The sequence below is a fragment of the Hoplias malabaricus genome, chromosome 5 (assembly GCF_029633855.1).
Source record: "Hoplias malabaricus isolate fHopMal1 chromosome 5, fHopMal1.hap1, whole genome shotgun sequence".
NCBI lineage: Eukaryota > Metazoa > Chordata > Actinopteri > Characiformes > Erythrinidae > Hoplias > Hoplias malabaricus.
Genome location: NC_089804.1, coordinates 47,752,003 through 47,777,676, shown reverse-complemented (window position 1 = coordinate 47,777,676; position 25,674 = coordinate 47,752,003). Strand labels below are relative to the sequence as shown.

At 38.8% G+C, this 25,674-nt stretch overlaps 1 protein-coding gene across 3 annotated transcripts in view; it reads left to right on the top strand.

Moving 5' to 3' along the window:
- Positions 1-3,542: 3,542 nt before the first annotated feature.
- Positions 3,543-25,674, top strand: part of pax7b (paired box 7b) — a 59,494-nt gene continuing 37,362 nt past the window's right edge. For 2 of the 3 annotated variants that reach the window (XM_066670685.1, XM_066670688.1), the window contains exons 1-4: positions 3,543-3,870; positions 5,309-5,544; positions 6,161-6,305; positions 7,964-8,092. In XM_066670685.1, coding sequence (XP_066526782.1) covers positions 3,786-3,870; positions 5,309-5,544; positions 6,161-6,305; positions 7,964-8,092 — 595 coding nt within the window. In that variant the 5' untranslated portion in view covers positions 3,543-3,785. The remainder of the gene's footprint in view (positions 3,871-5,308; positions 5,545-6,160; positions 6,306-7,963; positions 8,093-25,674) is intronic. The other variant, XM_066670687.1, reaches the window with a different exon arrangement.

The window sequence follows — 25,674 nt, the reverse complement described above, 5'->3', positions numbered from 1 at the left end:
TATACTGCCCTGCAGATTCTCAACAATAATCACTCCAATCATGCCCCAGTGTTTTTAAATGTACAATGTGTCTAATTCTTTACCTTTGAATAGTTTCTATTTTGGATTTGTTTACAGTGTTGTGTTCCATTCTTTAAAACATTATTTTGACTTAGATTTCTTACATAATGAAACCAAGTCAAGTTAAGATGATGAAAATACCCCAGAGAGCATGTGTGTATAGAAGGTTGCATGTCTATAAACGGAAGTGCCGAATGTTTAAAGACAGCAGTTAATCCCGGACTTGTCTAACTTTGACCACATGAGCCCTCAAACTGTCAAAGCTGGGCCCTCTGAAGAAGCTGAGATCAGAGTGTCCTTCTCAAAGGAAAAGCTTTAACATACATCTGCAAATGAGGAATTATAGGAATTACTTTTTAAATTCATTTCTTAAAATCCCAAATATGTACATGATGTACATGTCTAATGACCATGAGAGATTTGGACTGCATTCAGGAACACACACTGCTGTACGGTCCTATTAACTAATTTACTGTTTAATTTTGGAAGCAGCCTTTTGTAGGTTTTGAGACACCAAATTAACTTTAGCATGATACAATGAACTGGAATTAGAAAAATCTAAGCAAGCCAAAATGTGGTTTAAAATCGAAAACATATAATATCACTAAAATAAATCTGAATGTTTTTATAGAAGGGCTGATAAGAGATAAGACAACACTTTATTGATCCCGAAGGATATTGTAGTGTCACAGTACATTACCAGATGCATCGCCAGACCCGAGGAAATGACAAACTTATCGTTACATGTGAGAAGATTTACATATATATGAAGGCCTAAAACGTTTCAAATTGTATCCAAATGTTATTGATTTTAGAGATTTATTGCCCTCTAGTGGACGCTCTTCTTCTATTTCAATATCACAGTGAGCAACACCCTTCCTCCTGGACATCTGTCCAACTTCATTCCAAGTGGAGCTCAAAACAAAAGTCTAAAACACCGCAAAAAACCTGATCCAGATGCTAAAGACTTTCTAAAACATACGGATTATTTGGAAGTAAACTCTGAAGGTAGATCTTCAGGAAGAGAATTGGTATCCATGTCTGTAGGCTCTCTTTCTCTGGCAATGACTTTACTCAAGGGCTCTGGGGATCTATAATGGATTTGAGCACAGTGCATATTTGATTTGACTATGAACTGTTTCTTCAAATGGTGTCATGTAGTTTTTGTAAAACATTTTTGCATTTGGAGGAAATTAAACGGTCACTGAACATCACCAGATCCTGCAAAGATTCTCCAAAATGTGTGTGATCTGAGAGTTTGGCGACCAAAAAAAAAAAAGATTAAAAGACAAAAAGGATTGTTTTTACAGACAGCACTGACCACAGTTTAAATGGACCACACTACGACAGAGTAACATTGGAGAACAGTAAATACATGGGTCTGAGCCATGCCACTGCTGTGAGATAAGGAGTGAAAAATGGATTGCTGTAATATTTATGCCGGTGATTTACTGGTGAAGGAAAGAATTTATCCACAATTACTATTATTGGAATTGTTTAAGGGCCAGCCAGGCTTGGTATAAATAGCACATTTTTGTTAGTTCATTTATTTTTATAATGAATCAAACCAAGTATTATTGTTACGACATGGTTATGAAACATCGCCTGATGCCCGAGACATTGTATAAAGATTGTTTTATGATAAGGATTTGTTCTGAAAATTATTTATTAAAACCCTTTCACGGATAAAATGCAGAATTTTCCAGATTTACTAAGATTTTAAACCGAACAACAATACATTCAAAAACTTTAAACATAGCACCTCCCTCTTCACTGACACCGTAAATAGTCTATAAAACACTTTATTTAAATGTTCACTGATGAATTATGCAGAATCGTGTCAGTCGATTCCAAATGATTAAAATATATTACATCAGTCCAGTGGGACAGTTTTGGGTTTTTGTAACATTTTATTTATGTACAACCGATGGACACATTTGAATATAAGTTCAAAGACCGATTCATTGCGTGTTACAAATTGATTCGTCACTTCTAATTCGGACTATATACGTGAATTGCCTTTTTCTCGTTTAGCCCATAAACAAAATGAGGAAGGATATATGAGGAATAAATGATTTTATGGTGTTTTATTTAATATTTTTTAATTAGAAATAAACTCTTGCGTTCCAAAAGACATTTCCTGTCAGAACTGTCTTATATTTCATCACCCCATTGAAGCACATTGAAGAGTCATATTCACACCAAACACTTTTATGAGTCGCTCTGGACGAGAGGGTCTGATAAATGCTGTAAATGTAAATGTATTCTCTCGAGTTTCTCAGGATTAAAAGCTAGGCCCTGTAAAGACAACACAGTGACTGCACAGGACTTCCTTATGAGCACACGGGCGCCTCGACGTACAGCGCTTCTTAAGTGCAATAGTGTTTAGTGTTATTTAACTACGGTAAGGTTTGAGGTGCATGGGTTCTGCTATTACTATTGTTGCTCAGGTTTAACCTTTTTATTGATTATGACGTTTTGCGCACGCTCAGAATTTTAACGGCGCTGCAACCTGTCCGCGGAAATATGTTGCCATTCTCGAGTCATGTTTAATATCATTGAATTATGGATTCGAGATTCAAAGTCGCGGTTTATTTCCGTTTATGTGTAAAACCGTTTTGTAATCTATGGCTTTGTCCAGTCACTAACGAAAATTTGTTTTAAAGTAGAGGTCATTATTTTAATAGCAGTTGGTAAAATACATCTCTTTAAAACAGCCAGTGTGATAGCTTAACAAAACGGCTATTTTTTATATATTTGTCCTATGTTACCGTAGAAGATATCTCTGACCTGAGATTAAGGAGTTGTAATGCTGCTGGAGAACAATTTTTTATTCAGTGCTTATTTCGCAAACCCACGAATGGCCAGTGTTTTGTGCCAACGTTTGCTATATGTTGTATATTTTTCCATTTTTAAAAATATGAAAAAAAATCAAGTAAACTGAAACCGTGAAAACTGAAAACCGCTGAAATCTGAAATTTGCTGAAGAAGCAATCCACATTTAACTCGTTATTAAACCGAGGATATCTATCACTGTAATTAATGAAATGTCATTTTTTAGATATACATCACAAGAAGTTAATTTTCTCTTATGATGTTATATTTATTTGAGGGAGACGAATGGGTTAAGCTGTGATTATCACTGTTAACAACATGAGCTTTGCCCTGTTTTATCACTAAAAGATTCTGTCCATTAAACTATAGAGACCTTCTTACGCAGCGTTCAGTGAAACAGCCTTTATTGTACTGCCCCTTTCTCTGGTGCTGTTGAAGGAAGTTGAACAATCACACGTTAGCGTTTGTTTTAAGAGAGTGTCCTCTGATTGGTCCGCGCTCGCATAAAAGAAGGCCCCCCGAGCCTATGAGCAAAACTCCATCCAAGGCGGTCAGAACTTGAAGAAAACACTCTGCACTGTTATAACCGAGTTTTTCTTCTTCGGTCCACGCCAGAGCGTTTTTTTTTATGTGTCCCCCTCCCCGCCTTCACAAAAAGACCCTCCACTCCACCCCTCCTCTTCATCCTCCTCCTTCTCAGCTTTGACGCACGCGCCATTTGGGTGTAGCTGGACTTCTTTTTGCCCCTCTCTCCGCTATAGTTGATCTTTCCTGAAATATCAGTTTATGGGGTTGTCCATCCCCGCAGCCCTCTGCTCGGACGCGGTTGTGTTTTCTGTGTGTTTTCTGCTGAGTGGACTTTTAGTGTGAAGCTTGTCGTGAAGAGTAGAATGACCACTTTACCGGGGGCAGTGCCGAGGATGATGCGACCAGCTCCAGGACAGAACTACCCCCGAACTGGCTTCCCTCTGGAAGGTGGGTCAGCACAACATTAGACCGCAGCATATTTTCTGCGATTTATCCGAGTGGAGACTTTTTATCCAACTTCAATTTCTAATTCTGTTTTAAAAGATTTGTTTCTACGTAGCGGTGTTTTTTTTTTTGCTCGGACTTGACGTGTGTATCAAATGTAGAGTTTAAATTCAATACGCTGTATAACCATTTCCAGCTATTTTTAACGTAAAAAAGTTTTTTTTTCCTTTTCTTTTTTTTTAAGAAGCACAGCTGCGTTGAGTATGTTATAAAACAGCGATTCCACTGCTAGGATTTTCTGAAATATTCCATCAGACAGCGTTCTTAATTTTGCGGATTTTCGCGGTATTTATTTTTTTTATTTCCCTTATTTCAATAGTCAAACGTGCTGTAATTTATATTGCGCCATTATTTATTTCACAAAATGTTATACAGGTTTTAGAGGTGTTTAATGATATTTCCAGTTAAAGTTTTATTGACTTGCTTGTTTTTAAATGCATTTCAAGGTTTTTTATGTTTTCGCGAGAATAATAATGTGTAAGCTACGTGCTGTAGGAACACTGTATTTGAAAGAGAAAATAATGAATGTGTGCCGCTGAGTCTGAACTTCACTTTCACGACATTTAAATAACTCAGTTACATTAAAAATGGTTCCTTTCTTCAGCAATTAACTAGTTTTATTTGACACAGACGCTAAATGACACAAATCAAAGCAAACGTTTGCAGAATATTTCTCAGAAATATTGGAGCTCGTCTGCAGTGTTCCATGATCACTGTGATTTCACAACACATTTTGAGCATTTTAAAACATAAACTTCTAGGGGGAAAAATGCAGCAAGATTTTTTTTATTAAATCTGTTTTGTTTTCCGTATTTTGTAGCTCACGTATCTGTTTGTTTTACTGTAAATAAATAAAGATTATTTTAAAATAGAGGTTATTTTCAAGAAGCACTATTTTACTTTGTAATAAACTGGTAATATTTAGTGAGGAATTTCTTTAAATAACAGTTAGAATACTGGTGTTTATGCTAATTTTAATCTTGATGAAACAATTTTAGTGCATATAAAAATAAAAACTATGTTTTTGTGGCATTTGTTTGAACACTTATTTGTAAAGATATATATTTTTTTCGCTCGAAATTTTTGTTTTGTTTTGTTTTTTTGTGCATTGCCTGCATCGCACACAACAAATTCACCGGTGTTAAATCAACACTATTAGTGTTAACGTAACACCGAGAGTGTTAAGTTATTACACTAACAGTGATAATTTAACACTAATAGGGTTGAGTTAACACTGATGAATTTGCTGTGCAGGGTTAGCTCAGGATCAATGAGCGCGCTGATGTGTGTGATATATATTTAGATTTTATGTACCGCAGGGTCAGGACGGGCTGAATAAATGTGGCGTTTATAAAATATAGTTTTGTTTGTATTTCCGTAGTGTCTACTCCTCTTGGTCAAGGCAGGGTAAATCAGCTCGGTGGAGTGTTCATTAACGGCAGACCACTGCCCAACCACATCCGTCATAAGATCGTGGAAATGGCACATCACGGAATCAGGCCCTGTGTTATCTCCAGACAACTGCGTGTCTCTCACGGCTGCGTCTCCAAAATCCTCTGCAGATACCAGGAAACAGGCTCCATCAGACCCGGGGCTATTGGAGGAAGCAAGCCCAGAGTAAGCAGAGGATGCACATAACAACAATAATAATATTAATAATATAATAAAAATAATCGATTTATTACTAGAAGTAGTACCACGGTGGTGGTGGTAGTAGAAGGAAGAAGATGAGGAGGGGAAACTGTAAATAGTACTAAGAGGACACTGTTGAAATGTCAACACGAAAATAGGACTCTAACGCTTTGAAAGATTTCTGATGAACTCAAGTGAATACCTTTTAAAAGAAACATTGATTCAGTCAAAATATTTACTGAACAAAAGTCAGCTTTAATACCAAATATATATATTTAACTGATTTATTTGTACAAATAAAAATTTTTTTTGGGATGGCGATAAAGCAATAATAAAAGTATTATTATTATTATTATTATGTTATTATGTTATAATAATAATAATAATAATAGTAATAATAATAATAATAATAATAATAATTATTATTATTATTATTATTATATAGTAGTATAGTAATAGTAGATTCAAAACCTGAAAATGATGATTGAAAGAAGTCTCAGTTGATAGGAAACCTCAAACTGTGCAAACTTAAACTGGACATTTTTCTTGTCCCTCATGCCTTCCTTGCCACTTCACCTTATTCCCCCTTTTCACCCTAAAGCAGGTGGCCACTCCGGATGTGGAGAAAAGGATAGAGGAATATAAACGGGAGAACCCAGGCATGTTCAGCTGGGAGATCAGGGACAAACTGCTGAAGGACGGAGTGTGTGACAGAAGCACAGTTCCCTCAGGTGAGGCCTCATCTGGTAAGCATAACTTTTACAATATTCCCACACCTCTGACACCTCACTGCGACTTCCACAATATTCCCACACCTCTGATACCTCACTGTTAATTCCACAATATTCCCATCCACACTGCAACTTCCTCAATATTCCCACACCTCTGACACCTCACTGCAACTTTCACAATATTCCCATCCACACTGCAACTTCCACAATATTCCCACACCTCTGACACCTCACTGTTAATTCCACAATATTCCCATCCACACTGCAACTTCCACAACATTCCCACACCCCTGACACCTCACTGCAACTTTCACAATATTCCCATCCACACTGCAACTTCCACAATATTCCCACACCTCTGACACCTCACCGCAACTTCCACAATATTCCAACACCTCTGACACCTCACTGCAACTTCCACAATATTCCTAGACATCTGACACCTCACTGCAACCTCCACAGTATTCCTACATGTATGACATCTCACTGCAACCTCCACAGTATTCATATATGTCTGACATCTCACTGCAATCTCCACAGTATTCCTACATGTCTGACACCTCACTGCAACCTCCACAATATTCCTACATATCTGACACCTTGCTGCAACCTCCACAATTTTCCTACATGCCTGACACCTCACTGCAACCTCCACAGTATTCCCAAACCTCTGACACCTCACTGCAGCTTCCACGATATTCCCATGTCTGATATGTCACTGCAAATTTTACAGTATCCTCAAAACTCATACTGATCATTGCCACTGTTACCCACACTTCTGACACTTCACTGAACTGTACCATATTCCCAAACTTATAGGCCTTCACTGCAAATTCAACAAAATCCTCAAACTCATAATTGTCATTGCAACTCTGTTGTCTTGTGTGCAACGTTTTCAGTGTTCCCATATTTTTGATGGATTGTTGCAGTTTTTGCAATAGACATGCACCTGTCTCGCCCTAGCCACTATTACAATGTGTCTTATAACTGTAAGTTTTACAATGTTCTCACACCTCTGTCTGATTACAGAAACATTTACATTATTCTCTCACTTCTGACTCATCTGCAGCTGTTCTAACATTGCCACACCTCTCACTACTCACTGCAACTTCTCCAGATTTCCCAACCACTGACAGATTACAACTCCCCACATCTTTGTAGCACTGGCAGTGTCTGAACACAACAGACACTGCAGACGTCAACATAGGCCTCTGACAATTACTTGAAATTTGGAAATATTCCTACACCTCTGACTCATTAATGCAGCTTTTATACTATTCTCCCTCCTCTGGTGTTCACTACGTTTTATATATCTGAACAGTGCAGGCTTTACAGTGTGGCAGTTTGATGCATTTACAATACTCCCAAAGTGTTACTTTTGACATTTACAGTTTTCCCCGCCTCTGAGCTTTCACTGCATTAACAATATTCATGTATCTCTCTCTTTAAACTGTAAAAATTCTAATTATTCTAAATATAAATCCTGTTGGTCATCCTCCTAAAATCAGTTACTATTTAATAACAATATCATAACTGTAAAATAAACATTCTCACATGCTACACATGATTTATTGTTATTTTTACTATTATTATTCTTTCTTCTTATTATTATTGGTAGATGGCTTATTGCACATGTTATATATATTTTAATGATTGTAATATCCTTTTCCTAGTGAGCTCCATCAGTCGAGTCCTGCGCGCTCGATTCGGAAAGAAAGATGATGAGGATGAATGTGATAAAAAAGATGAGAGCGGAGAGAAGAAGACCAAGCACAGCATCGACGGCATTCTCGGAGATAAAGGTAAAACATGGGGACTTATTTCTTCTTTTGCTCTGATTGTGCCCCTGCGCTCCAGAGCTGAGCGGAGGGCAGGAGAGCAGTTGGTGTTTAGCTCTGTGGCGTGCGCGGTGCGGTGTGTTGTGCTTCTGCAGCGATGTAGAAATGAGAACGGACGCTGGTTTGTTGGCTCTGGCGCTCTCAGTGCGCCGGGTTTGATTAATACTTTGTGGCCTGCACGCGGAGACCCCTTAACTCCCACCATTACGGTAAGTGACGGATGAGCGACGTGGCGATCACTTTCAATTAATGCCCCCAGAGGCACAGCGCCTTAATCTGCGCCTTAAACCGCACCTTCCCCGAATCTAAAGCTGCTCCTCTTCACACGAGTCACGTGACGCTGCTTTACCATCTATCTTCTGTCCATAGGTGTTTTCTGTGTAGTTTGTAGTGTGCAAGAGTTCTGGTCAAATTATATATATATTTTTTTGTTGATTAAAAAAAAGTTAACACGTCCTCTACAAAGCACACATTTGATTGGCATTTTCTGCTTAGTGCGCACTTTCTGTATTTACTAAATATAAAATCTTGAGCCGTTTCTTTTGAGCCTTCACTTAGAAAATCAAGAAGACTTCTGTCATACTGCGATAGTGAAGCCGGCGAGGCCCAAACTTTTCCACGCATGTATATTGCTGTATATAAGTTGCAAAGTGAGAAATAGGTGAGCGAGCTGAGCCATGTTTCCGCGCGCAGAAAAGCGCCGCTGACAGTCATTCATTAAACTTGAAGATGAACTTCATTCCGCAGACCTTTCCTCCATTGAAGGTTTTTTTTTTCAAGTAAAAAGTCCGCGCTACAAAGGCGAAATGTGAGAAAGCGAGGCATGGAGAAGAGGAATAGATCCCTCCATTCAGTCTCAGAAAGCCGTAAAAAGGAGGGAGAGAAAAGTTGCGACAAAAGGCGGAGGAGAGAACTGAGGGCGGATGAATAATTCAGAACGCCCCGCCGGTAGATGGGTTTGTAATATTATGGACTCGTCTGTTGGAAGAGAATGAGATTTGGAGGGTGCAAAATGGTTTATTCTTGTTTGGAAATGCCCACTGCTCCTTTTTTGGCCCATCGCTGTTGTGCTCTTTAACGGGCGGGTTTTGGGGTCTTGGGGGAGAGGGAGGGGCCTTATGCTTATTTTTAATACCATAAAGTGTGTGTTTAACACGAGCCCCGTAGTGGCGCAAAACTCTGACTAAATGCAGACTGCGATTAAGTGCAGAAACAAACACCTTTTTTTGTTTCTTTGAAATTCGCTTTTCTGCACGTTTCCGCTTTCATTCACAAACATAAACAACTATAACTGAAACACGGAAGAAATGTTTCCCACAAATCATGTTGAAAATCAAGTGTTAAATCAAGGCGTCATTTTGCAGTGTCGGTTTGCATAAACACGTACGTTTTTCCTTTACCTTAAGTTTGCTGCGAAAAGTTGTTTCAGAAACTGCTGAAATGGGAACTGAAATCTTAAATGTAAATGGACTTTTCGGACGTATTCTGGTTTAAAATACATTTATTTTAAAAATTGTTTAAAAACAAAACAAAACTCAATATAATTTAGAGTATTATTTAATACAATATTCCAAAGGGCCGTTTTTACCGTTAATGTGCTTTAGTTTAAAAAGGTCTGTTAAAATTAATAAATCCATTGTGTTAATTCAGTTTGACTTACCTAGTGTTTTGTTTGAAATTTCTCTCCGAACAATACTTCATTCATTTTGGTCGATACTTATTTGTTTTTGCATTATTAGGAAATACCACCTGGGTATTGTATTGTCACGAGAACTGGACGAGTAGAATTATTATTTTTATTTTTATTTCTTTTTTTTGGGGGGGGGGGGGGGGGGCATTGATTTGCATTGAGAATTAAGACGGCTTTTACTTTCTCCAAACTCTCGGTTTTTTGGAGCAGCAATGACATCATTTCACTGTGAGAACGTGTTGGTGAATGTTGACTCAACGTGAAGCTGAAGAGAATATGACACCAGCAGTGTGTCCAGCATATTGCATTTGGCCTGTATGTGTGTGTGTGTGCGCGCGCGTGTGTGTGTTTGGGTGGTAAATTGCTGGCTGTTGTGTGTGTACAGCGCTGCTGTGCTGGTTTGCGCAGCGGGAGCTGAAAGCTTTTGGATTACGGATGTAGAAAAATGAAAATGGCCAGTATGACTGATTATGAATAACCCCCTATCAACTATTTATTTACTTATTTATTTGGCTAAAGAGGGCGTGCGGATGTGAAGTGAGAAAGAGGTCTGCAGCGCACAGTATTTATATCTGATGATTTTTTTTATTTACTGCTGTTTCTTAGCGCGTTCCTTTGCACGTGCTAATTTTGCACTGTGACGTGTAGACGCGGTGCTGTTTTCTTCTTTCAAGACCCCAAGAAAAAAAAACAGAGTCTTTGGGCTTGTTTCACTCGATCATCGCGCTGGCATTTAATAACGTTAAGACTTATTAGAGCTGCTAATGAAAACGGTGTGCAGTGAATGGGGGTCTATGTTGGAGGGGTGTAATAGCTCTCAGGCATGCGGCGCATCAGCCCCTCACTCGCACGCGGAGTCCTGAGCACAAAAAGCGATATGTTGAAGGGTTTTAAAGCAGATTAAATTGAGCCTTTTATTTCTCCTCCACTTTCATCTCTAAACGCCTCGCGCTGGCTGGCCCCGGGCGCGAATTCACGAGATTGGAAGGTTTCTCTCTGTCGCGCGCAGTTAGTTGTTGGAGGGCTTCGTATCGTTGCATATTTGATTTAGATTTTGTTTTGTTCTGCTTTTTTAATGATTATTACTTTATTTATTTATTTTTATATTTGGATCTTCCAGCTGATATAAAAAAAAAACCAACACGCCCTTCTGACATTTCGACAAATAACCTCAGCCAGCTGTTTTTGAGCCTACACCCGTGAACAAAGGCACATCACAGACATATTTAGCCTTGCTTTTAATCCCGAGGGAGAAATATATAATATATATTTATTTATATATATATTTATTTTTATATGTGTATTAAAAAGCCCATTAGCAGCACGATTGGCTCAGTAATTGTGCTGCATTTAGATTCTAGTGCCCCCGTTTTACCATAGCTAACCTGCACGAGCTCTGTATAAAGCAACATATTTACACCCATTTTACACTGTTGGAACGTATTTACGAGTTATTTATTTATATAATTATTTTGTATGTGTATATAAATTAACATCTAGACGGGAGCATGACTAAGGCCAGCAATTCCCAGCTGGAGAAACAACCTGGTGTCAATGCATTAATGGAGAGATTAAAGCGGAAAACGGATGTCGTATATAAACTCAATGAAAGACACCTAGTCCCCAGTCAGCTTTTGAGTGCATAATTAATTTGGAAATAACGAGACAGTGAAAAATGAAGTGAGAGCTGTCAGTCAGTCACCGCGTCTGTCTGCACTGACCCTTCACAGGCAGGCCTTCCGTGCACATTAATCCAAATGAAATTAAATCTATCTTTACATTATGTTACTGCAATGTTCTACTGCGACAGGGGCAATGCAAAGGAATACATAGTGCTTTAAATGGTAGTTCAACCGGATAAAAAAAACATCTATTTTAAATAAATGAAACTATATAAATGAAAGTGATCAGCTGTTTAACTGATTAATGTCGTTATTCACTGTTTTAAGAAACGCTTTGAAGTCAGTTGAGAGTCAGTAACATTTAAACGCAACGAAAAGCTTTTTTTAGTCAATGAACTTATTTGAACAGAATCACTAAAGTCGACTAGAAACCCGATGTTTTTTAGTGTGTGGATTATGTACCTGTGTAAATCAAGCTCACCGTTTATTTCCCTTGAATAAGCGGAAGGTTATTAATGGAGTGCGCCTCAAGTTCCAGCCTCGGTAGGAAAGTGAAATAAAAAAATTCGTCGAAAGAAAAAGGAACGTGGCGGGATGAGTGCAGAGACCACTTCAAACAAACCCATCTGGAATGGTGATAGAGAGCTTTAGTGAAAGTATGGGGAAGTTATTTAGCTATTAATAACATTTTTTCCTCGGGCGCGCGCAGTCCCTCCATCTGCACTTTCTCGCAGCTATTTGGCGGGGTTGAAATTGAGGGAGACCCAAATGTTGGGCAGAGATAACACAATCATCAGAGCGAGCTCCTGTGCTGCGCATCAGTGTATTAAACTCGGATTAACCTCCACACACACCCACACACACACACACACACACACACACAGTTCCCTGCACTTTTGCTCAACTCTACACAGCCTCCAATGATAAATAATAAAATCGTAATCATCCTCATCATTAACAACAGCAAAGATTATCTTCATTATTATTATTATTATTATTATTATTATTATTATTATTGTTATTATTATTATTGTTACTGGTAGATGGCTTATTGCACATTTTATCATCACTGTCATCATCATTCTCATGATCCAAAACATCGTTGATATTTACAAGAATATCTTCAATTTTAACAGTAAAAATAATTACACAAATAAATAATGATTAAAAACAACAACATTTAATTATGGTAAATTTTAAAAGCAAATACTACTACTAATAATAATAATAAAGAAGGAAAAGATGAAGTATAAGAATGCATTTAGTCGCTGCAATTTTATCATCAATGTTAAAATTTATAAACAAAATGATATTTTTACCTATTTATACATTTGAAAAATGTGTTAAAATAAAACAATACCTAAATCAGTGATGCACATGACTCACCTAAGTGTAGAAATTACAGGTCTATGTGTAACTGTTCAGCTCAGACTGAAAAGGCTAATATGAGCCATTTGCTGGTGTCCTGCTCCATGCAGTGGAGTACAGTATGAAGCAGGATAGCAGCCAGATTCAAGACTTGACAAGGTTTGGTAAAGAACTACAGCCAGCCTCCATTCTTTTACCATTTCCCTTTCAAGGCAAACTATGTCTGCAACCTCTCAATATTAGATCATAACTGGTGATGTCACAAGCTGTATCTGCTCCTGAATGTTCGCTCTTAATAAAGCGTTCATATTTTATTTATCTCCTTTGCAAAGTAAACATTTTACATACGATCATTTCTAGGATTAGAGACGAGCTAGTGTGGGTCTGCATTCTTTTTGAGCATTTGAAAAGCAGTGCTGTCATGTAATAAAAGTAAAGCGGTGCTAATTCACTGAGACTTTCATTGATGAAGGTCAAGCTCAGCGGAACACAGTCTTGTGGGCACATTATGACAGACCGATCTGCTGACCTGTTAACCCAAGGCAGTCTCACTAGCCAAAAACTGCATTGTGTCTGTATGAGTGGGCATGTGTGTGTGTGTGTGTGTGTGTGTGTGTTTGAATCTTTAAAAGACAGAAGCAGAGAGAAGGTGCAGGGAAGGCGAGGCTGCTGAGGGGAAATTGAGAGGCTTAAAGTCTTTGATCTTTGGTTGCTTTTGGCTTATCAGAAACACTTGTGGTGACACCATGACAAAGGGAGTTCATCATATTACAGAGAGCCAGCACTGCTTTCAAGACTCCCTGTCTATTAATTAGACTATTTCTGCCTATGCTAGACAGGGCTCTTAAAACGGCAAACACTTTACTCTTCACTGAAATTCTGAATATAGTGGAATCTTCTTGGGAATCCACTCTTTAAAAAAAAACACCAAAAAGAGCTGACTTTATTCGGTTCTTATATCTGCATTATTTTGAATGAATGAAATATTAAACACCCACATTAACAGTTATCGCCAAAATGAAGTCAACTGAGATATAAATATTTTGTTGATGGTAATGACAGCTTTAAATCAAGGATAGACAATTCATCAACTTTGTTCCAGTGTGAGAACCAAATCCTTTCCCACTCAGGAAGTTTGAAATAGACCCCCTTCGTTTATTGGCTCCTTAATCAAAGTAAACCTGAAAACGTGAAGCTTAGAGGCTGGCATGCAGTAATTTCTCATTTTGAACATGCTGCTTTAGATGGATCAAGTCAGAAATACTTTTGTCACTGAGGGAGCCTGGCAGTGCGCAACAGGCCAGGGACCATCTGGGTACATCAGAAGCCCCCCAAATGAACAAATGACAAGGGGAAACTCCTGATGACAGCAATAAAAGTGCTGGCCTTCAGGCTTCCTTTGCAGTCCCAAAGAAGTGGTTTTGATGGCCCAGCTCACCATCTCCTCAGTAATATGCGTTGCTCATAAAACTCTTGGTGACCCACATAAAGACTTGGATGACTGTTTCAGTTTCAAATGCCATCACAAGCGAGAGATTGCAAAGACTCTTAGCCCACCACACAGGGCTCTTCAGCATATTGACAGGAAGGCAGACCACAAAGCCCAATTTCTCACTAGTAAAAAATATTTCAATTTGCTACCTGCTAATTAGAACACACTAAGCTAGGCCTACCCTTTATTACATGCTCACATTGCAACCCATTATAAAACAAGATTGTGTGGCACTTTCTTAATGAGGCTTTTGGTAGGAGAGGAGCTCCTGCAGCTCTTCAGCCAAACCACTCGGAGCATGTTGATTTTTTTTGTGTTATTATCTGTTTGATTTTCTAACAGTATTAATGGTCTCTGTGGGAATACAAACATAGCAAAAGAGGAGTTACCAAAGTGGGAAAGGGGTGGGGGGGGGGTGGAGGTTTGAATGGAGGGAGGGGGTGTTTGTGTCTCAGCCCACTCCTTTGCCATGGAGTGTTCAGTAGCTTTTCCTTAATCCTGCTTTCATTTTTGCCGACAAATGCCAAGAATCTTGTCCGGAGACCCAATGGGACACTGATGGTCTAACAAAAGGGGGATCCTTCCACAAGGCTGCACAGGGCACTCATAAACCCCTCAAAAATAGCGTTAGGCCTATACATTTAGACCAGCTTTGAAACGTCATTTATCACTAGGAGGACTGTGTTAGTTTTGCATCTTCCATTACAAAAACAAAATGTGATTTAGTCTGTGGTTTCATGTACTAGGCTGGGTAAACAGGCTACATCTTCTGCAGTCACAGTGGACAAAGGTCAGTGCATCTGATTAGTAAAATGTGGAATTCAGAGGCCACACAGTTGTTGTGTCACAGTGCAAAATTAGGCCTGAATGACATGTGGCCATCAAGAATAAACCTATGACTAATGGGACGTTATGGGTCATGGAGCACTGCCATCTTTTTAAATTGTAAATTATACGTTTATGTGCTCCCACTTTCTTAGAAAAAGCCTTCTGTATGACACTGAAATGTTTTCCCCGAGTCACAACAAAGTGAAACACAATTTTGTAAGAAAGGTTTTTTTTGTTTTTTTTTTACAACAGACCTTCTTTCAAAGAGAATAACCTTTTAAAAAGATAGGGCTCGACAATAATTCAGCATCGATATATATCACAATATATAATGTTTCAATAACAATATGATTTTTAAACATATTTTCAATATTTAATTATATATTATCTACAACATCTTTCACTGACTGACGTCCATTACAATTATTAATAGTGACAAAGCCAATAGTTTTATGTTTGATGGTGATGTCATGTTTCTTGTGGAAAATTTGATTTACCTTCATTAACTGTAAAAGCTCACTTTATTTCAACATCATCTCATTTACAAAAATTCATTTTATTTCATCGTTGACAGTTTATACTAGATGGAAAATAGGATGAGAAGAACCTTTTAACCAAGCAAAGACCCCCCATTTATTCAGACCTGTTTGTTCTCAGTTACACAGAATCACAGCTTTTATTATAACTTTTGAAGAAATTATTTTTTTTTGAGTGTATTGTCATTGGATTCTAATCTGCTAAAAATCACAAATAAACAAACAAACAACGTCAGTGTTTACACATTATTTATTGATCCTCGCTTCCAGTGTCCTGTTTAAATCTTTCATTCACAGATGTCAAAACAGCATGATTTACTGTTAGCCATACTGTGTCCCAGAATGTAGGCTTCTGTTAAAGTCAATTGTCTTCTATTATTCTCTTAACTAAGCTTTGTTCTTTGAATGGTCCACCGATTTGTTTGACCAAAGATCTTTCTGATGTCTCGCAGCCTCCTCAGCCGACTTAAATACAGTCGCTTTAAAGGCTAGAAAGGAAAGGGGAAACTCTCTTGTTTGGGTGTCTTTTTGGCTTCCCTGCCTTAGCCATTCAGGCAAGTTGATGAACTCCTCCAAAAGTTTATTAAGAGGAGGGAAACAAAAGGGCTTGAAGCCTTTCGGCGAGCAGGGAGACAGTTTATAAACTGGCAGCCATTGTTCCTTAAAGGCAGATGCATGAATACCTTTGAATGGGCTCTATCAAACTGACATGATCAAGCTAGACAACAGCATGTTAAAAGGAAAAGCTTTCCTTTCTGCTGCACAGATCTGTATATTTCCTGCATTAATGTACATCTGCGGTAGGAGGGCTCCAAGCTGGGTTGCGCTTGCCCTCAGTCAATACCCCCTGAGCTAGGCTCTTTAGACTGTTTGAAGTAAAGGTCTGTGTTCTGCACGCCCACAGTGGGCAGCAGGTGTCACGAGTCTGGGAGAAGTTATGGTAATCTTAAGCACAGAAAGAAAAGGGTCACCCTTCTTTTTAATGTTTTTAAAACAGAGTGTTTTCCAAGTGAGTGACTTGGAATTGGCTTTTTGTAGTATTGGATGTTGTCTTAATGCAAGTTATAGGATTTGCATTTCTATGACTGCCACGGAAAGAGGTTTTTGAAGGTTTCAGAATGTTGATGCAACTGCTGTTTTGGTGGAAGCTGTTTTGGAAGATATGTGGAAGTTAATGTCTTATTTGTTTGTATGAAAACAAAATTATAAGCATATTAAATACCACTGAGGTAGATTTATAATCGCAGTGGTGATATTGCAAATATATTTGTGTTGCTCTCCTAAATAAGACACGTATCATGTAACATTGTAACATTCGTACAACTTTTAACGTAAGTTAATGCCAAAATATTTCCAGAGCATTTCTATTAGTCCATACAAACTGAAATCAGTGTACCCTATAAAAAGCAGCTGCTGTGTTCAAATAAAATAGAAAAATACAAATATTGACTAAAATGGAGATCATCTGCATTAGTCTATCACTCCTTTACAATTCTAAACAGTATCACAAGGAGAATCTATGCCAGAGCCATATTTTTATGCTATAAAGCAGCATTTTAAAGTTTTCTTAAGGCTCTATATACAGAAGGAAACTATTAAACCATGCAATAAAAAACTGTTAAATGTTCAATGTGCTTATTCAGTCAGTGGTCTGACTGTGGTTTATTTTTTTAATCTCTGTTTATTGCTGCGCGTTGAATGTGGTGAGATATCTCTTTCTTTTCTACCGGCAGCGCCTTCAGCTGCTCTCATTTAGATCACTGAGGATAATTGTAACAAATAACAAGAACTTAGTCAAACAAAGGGTGCTCTGTGTGTAGTTTGGTGTGGCTAAAGCATAATGGGTGTTGTGATTCGTGACCCTTCTCACCCGCACTTTACTCGCACTAAAGGGTAGTGTCCCAAAAGAGATGCTCCAAAATGGAGGAACTGTTCACACAACAGGCAGCACAGTCACCCCTGATAGATGTTACTCTATCTGCAAAAAAAAAAACACATGGATTACCTTTAATGGAAAATATGATTAACTTCAGTTTGTAGAACACCAACTCTGCAGATTTACCATTTAGAATAATTCATTTTTTACATTTTTTATATTTTTAAATGTTCTTTCCCGCAGATGCGATCCCTGAATATAATTAATGCATTTATTTTGATGATGTTAATAGTAAAGAAAAAATAATGATAATAACAAATATGAATTGTTTCAGCTGAAGTCTCTCTGATATTTTCACCTTAAAAACCAGCTAATAAAACACAGTGAATTAACTATAACTGAACAAGATGATGTGTGAAAATTCCCAATTTATTTAAAGTATATTGTTTCTGTTCAGAGCAACATCTGTGTTCAAATAGCAATAACATCAAAAGTAAAATAAAAGGAAGGTAAGTGTTTTTATTTGGACAGTAATGATATGTTGTGGTCACATTAAGTGATTTTTTTGTTGTTTTTGCTGTGACTTTCATTAACTGGTGCCACTAGAAGCAGGTGTTTGTACAAACCTGTTGATAGAGGTGATTATTACAGCAGAACCCTCAGGATGTGCTCAATTCCCCCGTTTTTCTCATTTTGTGCTTTTAGAATGTTGTTGTCACATGCACAGTTAAATTAGAACTGGAAAGTTGAACGCATGCTTGCAGTTATTTTTCAAATTTTCTAAAGGATTTGGCCCTTTAACTGATATTTTCTATGTAAATCAAATAACTTCTAGGAGCATAGCACTATTTACATTTAAATTCAGAAGGAAAATCAGTGGTACAGGCATTCAGCTGTGCTTGGTGTTAGCGTGCAAGGGACAAAAAAGAAAATTTCAGCTCAATTGAGCTCACAGCCCATGTAATGTGTGGCAGTAATTAAGCGGAGAGGAATTTGTCCTGCTTTACTCCTATGATTAGTAGTTAACACCATGGTCCAATAGCTTAAAAAATCACCATCAGCCCACGCTACTTATGGCCATAAAATTTCCCATTTTATGCTCTTTAGCTGCTTCACCCCGAGATTCTTCATTAGCCTTATTTATAAGTGTGTGTTTTTTTACGCTCTCACAAAGACAATAAACATGTTCCTAGAGTGTTGCAAATCAGAAATTTGTTCAGATTTTTTCCACCAACTTAAAACGTGAAAGCGCTGGGCAGTAAGCACGAGGCTGAGGGGCCGGGCAGCTGCGTCCCCCCACCCATGCAACTTCAAACTGGCCGCTTGTCTTACATTTTTAACTAATGGGCTTATTTATGCACCCACTGTCACTTTCTCCTCAGGCTATTTTCTTCCTTGATTTTTCCACTCTCTCTCTCCCCATTGCCTTCCAAATGGCTGTTCCCATAGTCCAACTGTTTCCTAGCTGATATTTTCTGCTGTAATTCAGTGTTTGATTGAGAATGTCTAAATGTGATGTGACAGTTGTCCTGTGTCTGTCGAGCGGTTAGCGCTAGGCCAGAGTGTTTGTTTATGAGGTTTGACTAGAAGGGACTTTAGTGATTAGATAAGATTGATCTTTGGAGTGTACTTTGTTTTCTGACAGAGCGCTAGCGCAAAGCTTTCCTTTGCCTTAAGTGTTTGTATCCGGGTGCATTTCAAAGCACCTTTTAACCCTAATCTTTAAAGAGGTTCAGTGATCCCAAATGACATTTTTTTGAATGGGAGAAATCTTCATCTCTGTTTATTAATCTGCTTTTTTAAAAATAAGATTATGCCTTTATTTATTTTAAATAAATAAATAAAAAGAAATAAATAAATAAAAGACCTTTAGCCATTTCTGTTTAAGCCGTAGGCTGTCCACTTGGCGCCTGCATTGATATATTAAGATTTAAATTCCAAAAGCTAAATCGCTAGTAAAACTGACAGTCAGCACTTTTTTGTTTATCTGTGAGAGAGACGCATGCATGCCACTGCTGGAGAAATACGTGGATAAGGACTTGCACTTAATAAATGGTAGTTTGCTAAGACATAATGCCCTGATAACAAATGTCTTTGTAACAATTGAATTGAGTTCAGTGCTAGTTTTAGCCTTTAGTTCTTGAAGGAAATAGCTCACATGAAGCTATGAGATGCCCTAGAATTTCTTTTACTGCAGTGCTGAATGCTTGAGCTAGGTTTTAGTCTAAGGTATTAAATTACACATTGATGAAATGGCTTTAAACTGAATGTATTTACACAAAGTTCTCTTGTTCAGGGCATTAGTGGTCTGGTTACATTTATGCAAATTCATGTCAAACTTTGTTTTAACACTCCAAAATACATTCATATATGGAGTTTTCAAATGAATTATATAAGTGTCTTTGCTTCCAACTCTTTTGGGTGGCACAGTTAAGAGAAGTACTTTTCCCAAAACCTAATGCCTGTCTTCATCTTAGGCTCTTTTCTTTTCTGAGGCATGCATTTAAAGTGGAATTCAATTAAGGCATGCAAGTTTAAAGGGCTGATTTTACAATCTCATCCTCCTTTTAGAAATTTGATTAAGTTCCACCGTTTTGATTGCTTTTGACCTCAATTACCAAGATCCATATCCCAGGAAATGAATTCAATATTAAAAAAAATGGGAGAATAAGGATGGTGTAAATGGACACCTGCTTTTCACCTGCATTTTGAACAATGCTGGCAGGTAGAAACCGAATTAGAGCTTTCTCCAGTTTCTATTGACTGTCTCAGCATTTCCCAGAAAAAAAAAAAAGAAAAAAGTTCACTGTTCATGTAACGAGCTGAAGGAAATTCTACCGCCAACCTATATGTCCTAAAGGAACATTATGATTTCTCGTTGTTAGCAGAGAAGCTTACCGACTTCTCAGGCAATTCTATATTCAACCACAATGTGAAATGAAACGGCATGAGTCTGCGCAGCCAAAACAAACATTCTCAGTGTCATTTTACATGTTAACACTTCCCAAGCAAAGGCACAGATGATTATACTTGAGGAGCTGAAGAGCACTCTGTAGATTATGAGTCATTTCTTAACAGTTTCGTAGACCAAACACTTAGCAGCCGCATTCCAGAGCATTCAGAACCTAAGAGACACAAGCCATCCTTGGCCACCTCCCTCTCCCCATGCTGTCGGCCCTCTCCCCAGCCCCTTAATGGATTAATATGCAGGCAGCACTTTCCAGTGGTGCTTGGGCACAGAGAGTCAATATGTCAGCATTTATTGATGCCCCACAGAGCTGCACAGGGTTTTCAGGCCTCCTTTCAGGCTTAAATGGCCCCCTAAGGTGCTGCCTCTATTGGGCCTGAAAGGCCAGGGAGGCCCCCGAGGCTCTCTGTTGTTTAAGGTGAGCACACTCACACACACACGCAACGGACAAAAAGACCACTGAGCCTTCAAGCACATGACAAGACCTATAAAAGAGCATCACCCATCACCTCTCCTCCACATTTTCCCTTTTTTTCTCACTCTCCAAACTTTTTTTTTGTGCATGGCAGCAGAAAGAAAAGGGACCTAATTGTTTGTTGTGGGAGCCAGAGATTATAGAACCTTCCCTTCTTTTCTCCCAAGCTTTTTTTTTTCCTTTTTTTTTTTTTTGCTGCAGCTTCTTCTTTCTTAAGGATGTGCTTTGCTTTTATCCTGAATGAAAAGAATGAACACGGGCTAGAAGGAGTGTCAGCCCCAAAACACACATTGTCCTTATGTGCTTCAATATGTCATCTCCTGTTAAAAGCTTGCCTACATTGTTGAGACTGAGTTTTAAAGCTTCTAGAGTGAGATGATTTGAACTAAAATGTTACACTTTGAGCTGCTACAGAAGAATACTTTGCTTAGAAGGACATTTTTCCATTAAGAGCAGACATTTTTGCTTTGTCATCAAAATCTGGTGAATATATTGATGGAAATTGTTAGACTGTTATCATAGGATTATGGACGATATACTTGTGTTTGTTATAAATAGCTGCTGTAGATGGTGATTTATATATTTCCTAACATCTACTATAGCTTTCAGTATTCATAGTAGCAACCATCTGTTGTAGATACCAGTGCATATAGTAACAAGCATGTCCCATACACATTTATGAATATTTTACAGAGGTTTGCAGATGTATGAAAGTGACATTCTGGTTTCTGATGTGTCTGGTTTTTAAACCCGACCTGACCTAGCCTGACTGACATAGCAACATTTGCAAACTGAAGCAATGTGCATGGGCGATATCATGGGCATGATTTTACAGTTACAGTGTGGTTAGGAAAAGCTTTAGCATTTTACATTTCTTTAGTACATTACAGTGTTTTAGTGTTAAATGGAATTACTGATGATACCTGACAGAGAACAGCATCCATCTTTCTCTGATCACTAAAGTTGCTCTCACTGCTGCTACTCTCATTACCGTTGTAGGAATGTTTTAGCACATTCAGTGAACTTAAACAGGGCAAAGGTCTTCTGTATATTTTACATCCACCCACCACATTCCCCTCAATGGTACGTTCACTCATTTCCCAGATTTTATTTTTTTAGATTTATGCATCTACAATAGATACGAAGGATCACTGTTAAAAATACATAAAGTAGACATTGATGAGTATTTCCATAAACACCTATTACACATATCATTGGGTACTGTTATAAACATGGGAATATTGCAGAGCATATTCAGAAAAGCCTACTGTAGATATCAATTAGTTTTGCTGTAAACAACTACTGCTGATATCGTTATCTCTTGCAGAGGCTATGTCATTCTGTTTCTGTAATTGTCTTGCATTTCTGAGGTACTGCAGACTTGCTCATTTCTGCCAGAATACCCATCTCAGTTTTCGTCCTGCTCTCCAATCTCTCTCTGTGTTCTGCTGTGGTGTTAGCTTAATTGTACTGAGTGGATCTGCATAATCAAATGCATGTCCTGCAGCCAGAGTGCTCCTTCGTCTCCTGCTGTGGCTGCGCTTCAGTAGAGCAGTATCTCTGCCTCAGATCCTATGCACATATTAGGAGCGGCAGGTCGGCTTCAATCCAGCCCCGAAGCCGTGCGGATTGTTCTGTAGCAGATGCATGTCAGAGATAAGAGATTATAATGGTCTGTTTGTACAGTTTTCCATGCCTCTTCATTGCTCCCTGACTGACCAATAAAGTGCACGGTAGAACAACTGTACAAACAAAAGTGGAGAAGCTGGAGAGTGATTTGTATCACAGGGTTTGATTAGAATTCCATTTCTGGCATTGTATCTTTTTAAATGAAATGGACAGTAGTGCCTTCACTTTATTGTTAGATAGGGTTAAGAATGGTTCAGTTGTTGTGGGGATTTTCCTCGGGTGTGAATTTGCACAAAATGGAAGGATACCATCTGTTTTCCGCCTTTGCATACAGTTGTGTTAGAATTAGCTTTGTAAGTACAAGGGGTGGTCTTCTGAAAAAAATGACTTGAGGTCTGTGTAGTTGATAGAGGCTTCATGCTATGGCTCATTAATGTCACGTTCATACTTGACCAGAGCCAGTAGCATGGCTGTAACATGCTAATCGTTGCTTGTTGGAAACGAGGACAGCGGTAGTGTGGCTAAGCTAATGTGTGTTACAGGCCGGCTGTAATGTTGTTTAGACTGCCAGGCCTGATGAAGACAAATGCGTAAATGTTTGCCACTGTGCTAAGTGCAGTGCCCTTTTAGGAATGCGCAGCTGTGGAAAGCTACATTTCCTCAGGCCTTTTAGCTGACCAAAGCGCTCCAGAGAGTGCGGGGCAGGAGCGGCTGGATGAGAGCGCGAATGAAAAGAGGCCTGAGAGGAGGAGTGTGGCCGTGATGATGAATATCCCATCTGCTGGTCGCTTCGCTGGTGTCGGAGGTTGATGTGGAGGACGGAAGAGGGGAGCTTGTGTTGGGTGGTCATGACTCCTTGTTGGCCCCCAGTCATTCTTCGCCCACAGCAGTTAATCACCATCCTGGGCTCAGCCGCTCTTAACGCGCCTTACACGCCAGCGCTGACCAAGTTCAATCAGACACTTTGTATAATGAATGCGCTTTGTGAATGTGAAGTAGGGCTGTTACAGCTTTTCACTTTGCAGGCTAATCTGTCGGGTACTGTGTGATTTTTACAACCCACTCACAGCTGAAGTTAGGCCTCGGAAACATTAGTGCAATACTTTGATGGTGATATAATTAATTGTCCCTGTGCTACAAGTTATGTCAATTCCGTTGGGAGCAACCAGCCTGAATAATTAATAGGATTCAGATGATTCAAAATGCGACAAGGAGCCGAATTTCAAATGGAAATGTCTTTTGGGCACGAGAAAGGTTTTCTCACAAAGGCACAAACATCGCTGATTCATTTTCAGATCGTTTTTCTAATTAACATGATCTTCAGTTCATGTTCAGTCATTTTCCCATAAGCATACATTTGACAAGTGAACCCTGAAGGACACTGAAGGAATAATATACTCATAGTAATTCTTAATTAAGCTCTCGTTTTGTGATAAACGTTCGAGCATTTTATCAACACTCCTTGAACTTTTAGACAGAATTACATGTCGTTTTATTATAATCAGAATGTTCCTCGTTATCTCCAAGACAGATTGAATTTAACACCTAATGGATTGCTAAAAACAGATTTATCTTCTTCTGTTGACCTTATTCCCTATTCCAAAGCAGCCCTTCTAGCATCGCTGGTACCTATCTGTGGCCATCGCAGGAAGCATACGCTTCTCTTCATTCCGTTTATGCCGGCGCACATATCTGGGAACTTGCCATGGTCTCATTTATATGATGGGACCTTAGCATGCCAATCGTGGGATCTCTTGCCGAGACAAAGATGAGGTTCAGGTTTAGGCTACGTATCTGCATCAGCGTCTGTTTCATTACCATAATCCTGTCTTCATTATACTGAGAGAGAGAGAGAGAGAGAGACAGAGAGAGAGAGACAGAGAGAGAGAGACAATCACAGAGAGAGAGAGTGTCTCTGACCTTCAGCAGGAGCGTGATGTCAAACTTATTCTCTTTTTATCGGGCGGCACAGGCCCGGCCGAGGTGCTCCTCATGTACTGTGATATGGCAGCTAAATGACATTGTAATTGTTGTGACCAGGGCAGAATGAGATGTGGCAGTATACATACTCATCAGTCATGCGTGTGCTCTTCTCCAAGCTTCTGGCTTCTCCAAATTGCATTGCTTAGAATTGTCTCTCTAGTTTGTTTTTTTTTTTGTTATTTATTCCGTTGTGTGAGGAGGGTTTTTAAAAATGAGAGAGGAAGAGATAGAGGGAAGTTGAGGCATGGTGATCACAAACGTTAAGAAGACCAATCTCTGACTCGGACCAAATCTGCCCAGATAACCATGTGGGTTGGTGATGCAAAGCAAAGCTGGATATTGGTGGATTTGCTCTCCTCGTTTTAAATCCAGCAGCATGTAGAAGAGAACAAATAAATTCCATGCTGTCTCTGAAATGAAAGCTCCCAGCCACCCCTAGGTTTCGGAGGTGCCTTTTGGAAAGTGATCTATAGACCACTGCGCTGGCCTCAAGTGTTGTCATGGCAAGTTAAAGGCAAATCGCTTTGACACAATCTCCCCTAAAATCAACAAAGGAATATGCAGCCCATGTATGGGGTCCCACTGTTTATATATGAGTTTATTTTTACCTCGCTGTTTGGGAGGAGGGGGATACATTGGGGAAAAGGCATCTTTGTAAAAAGAAAAGGCAGAGGAATTGATTTAATTAATGCGGCCTCATGTCCTACGGCCACATGTAATCCGTTGAGAACTGTGGAGCGTGAGCTCTGGGAGACAAAAAGACAGCCACCAGAAGACTCCTCAAGTGGCCTGTAATGAGAGTCTGTGTGTAATCCCGTAATTCCTTGTTTAATTAAACTGCGGCGCTGGCCTGAAGTCGGAGCCACTTTGACGTCTCCCTCATTGTTGTGCTTTTATTTAGGCAGCGTTTGAAACTTTTTTCTTGCCCTATTTCCACATATGTTTTGAACCTAAAACATACAAACCAACATTAGAACATAAGGGGTTTCAGAATCTGGGTTTTTTTTATTCGTCATTGTGATGTAGTGAAGACAAACTCTCATTTAAAAAAAAAAGAGTTTTGGAGTAAAATTAAACCT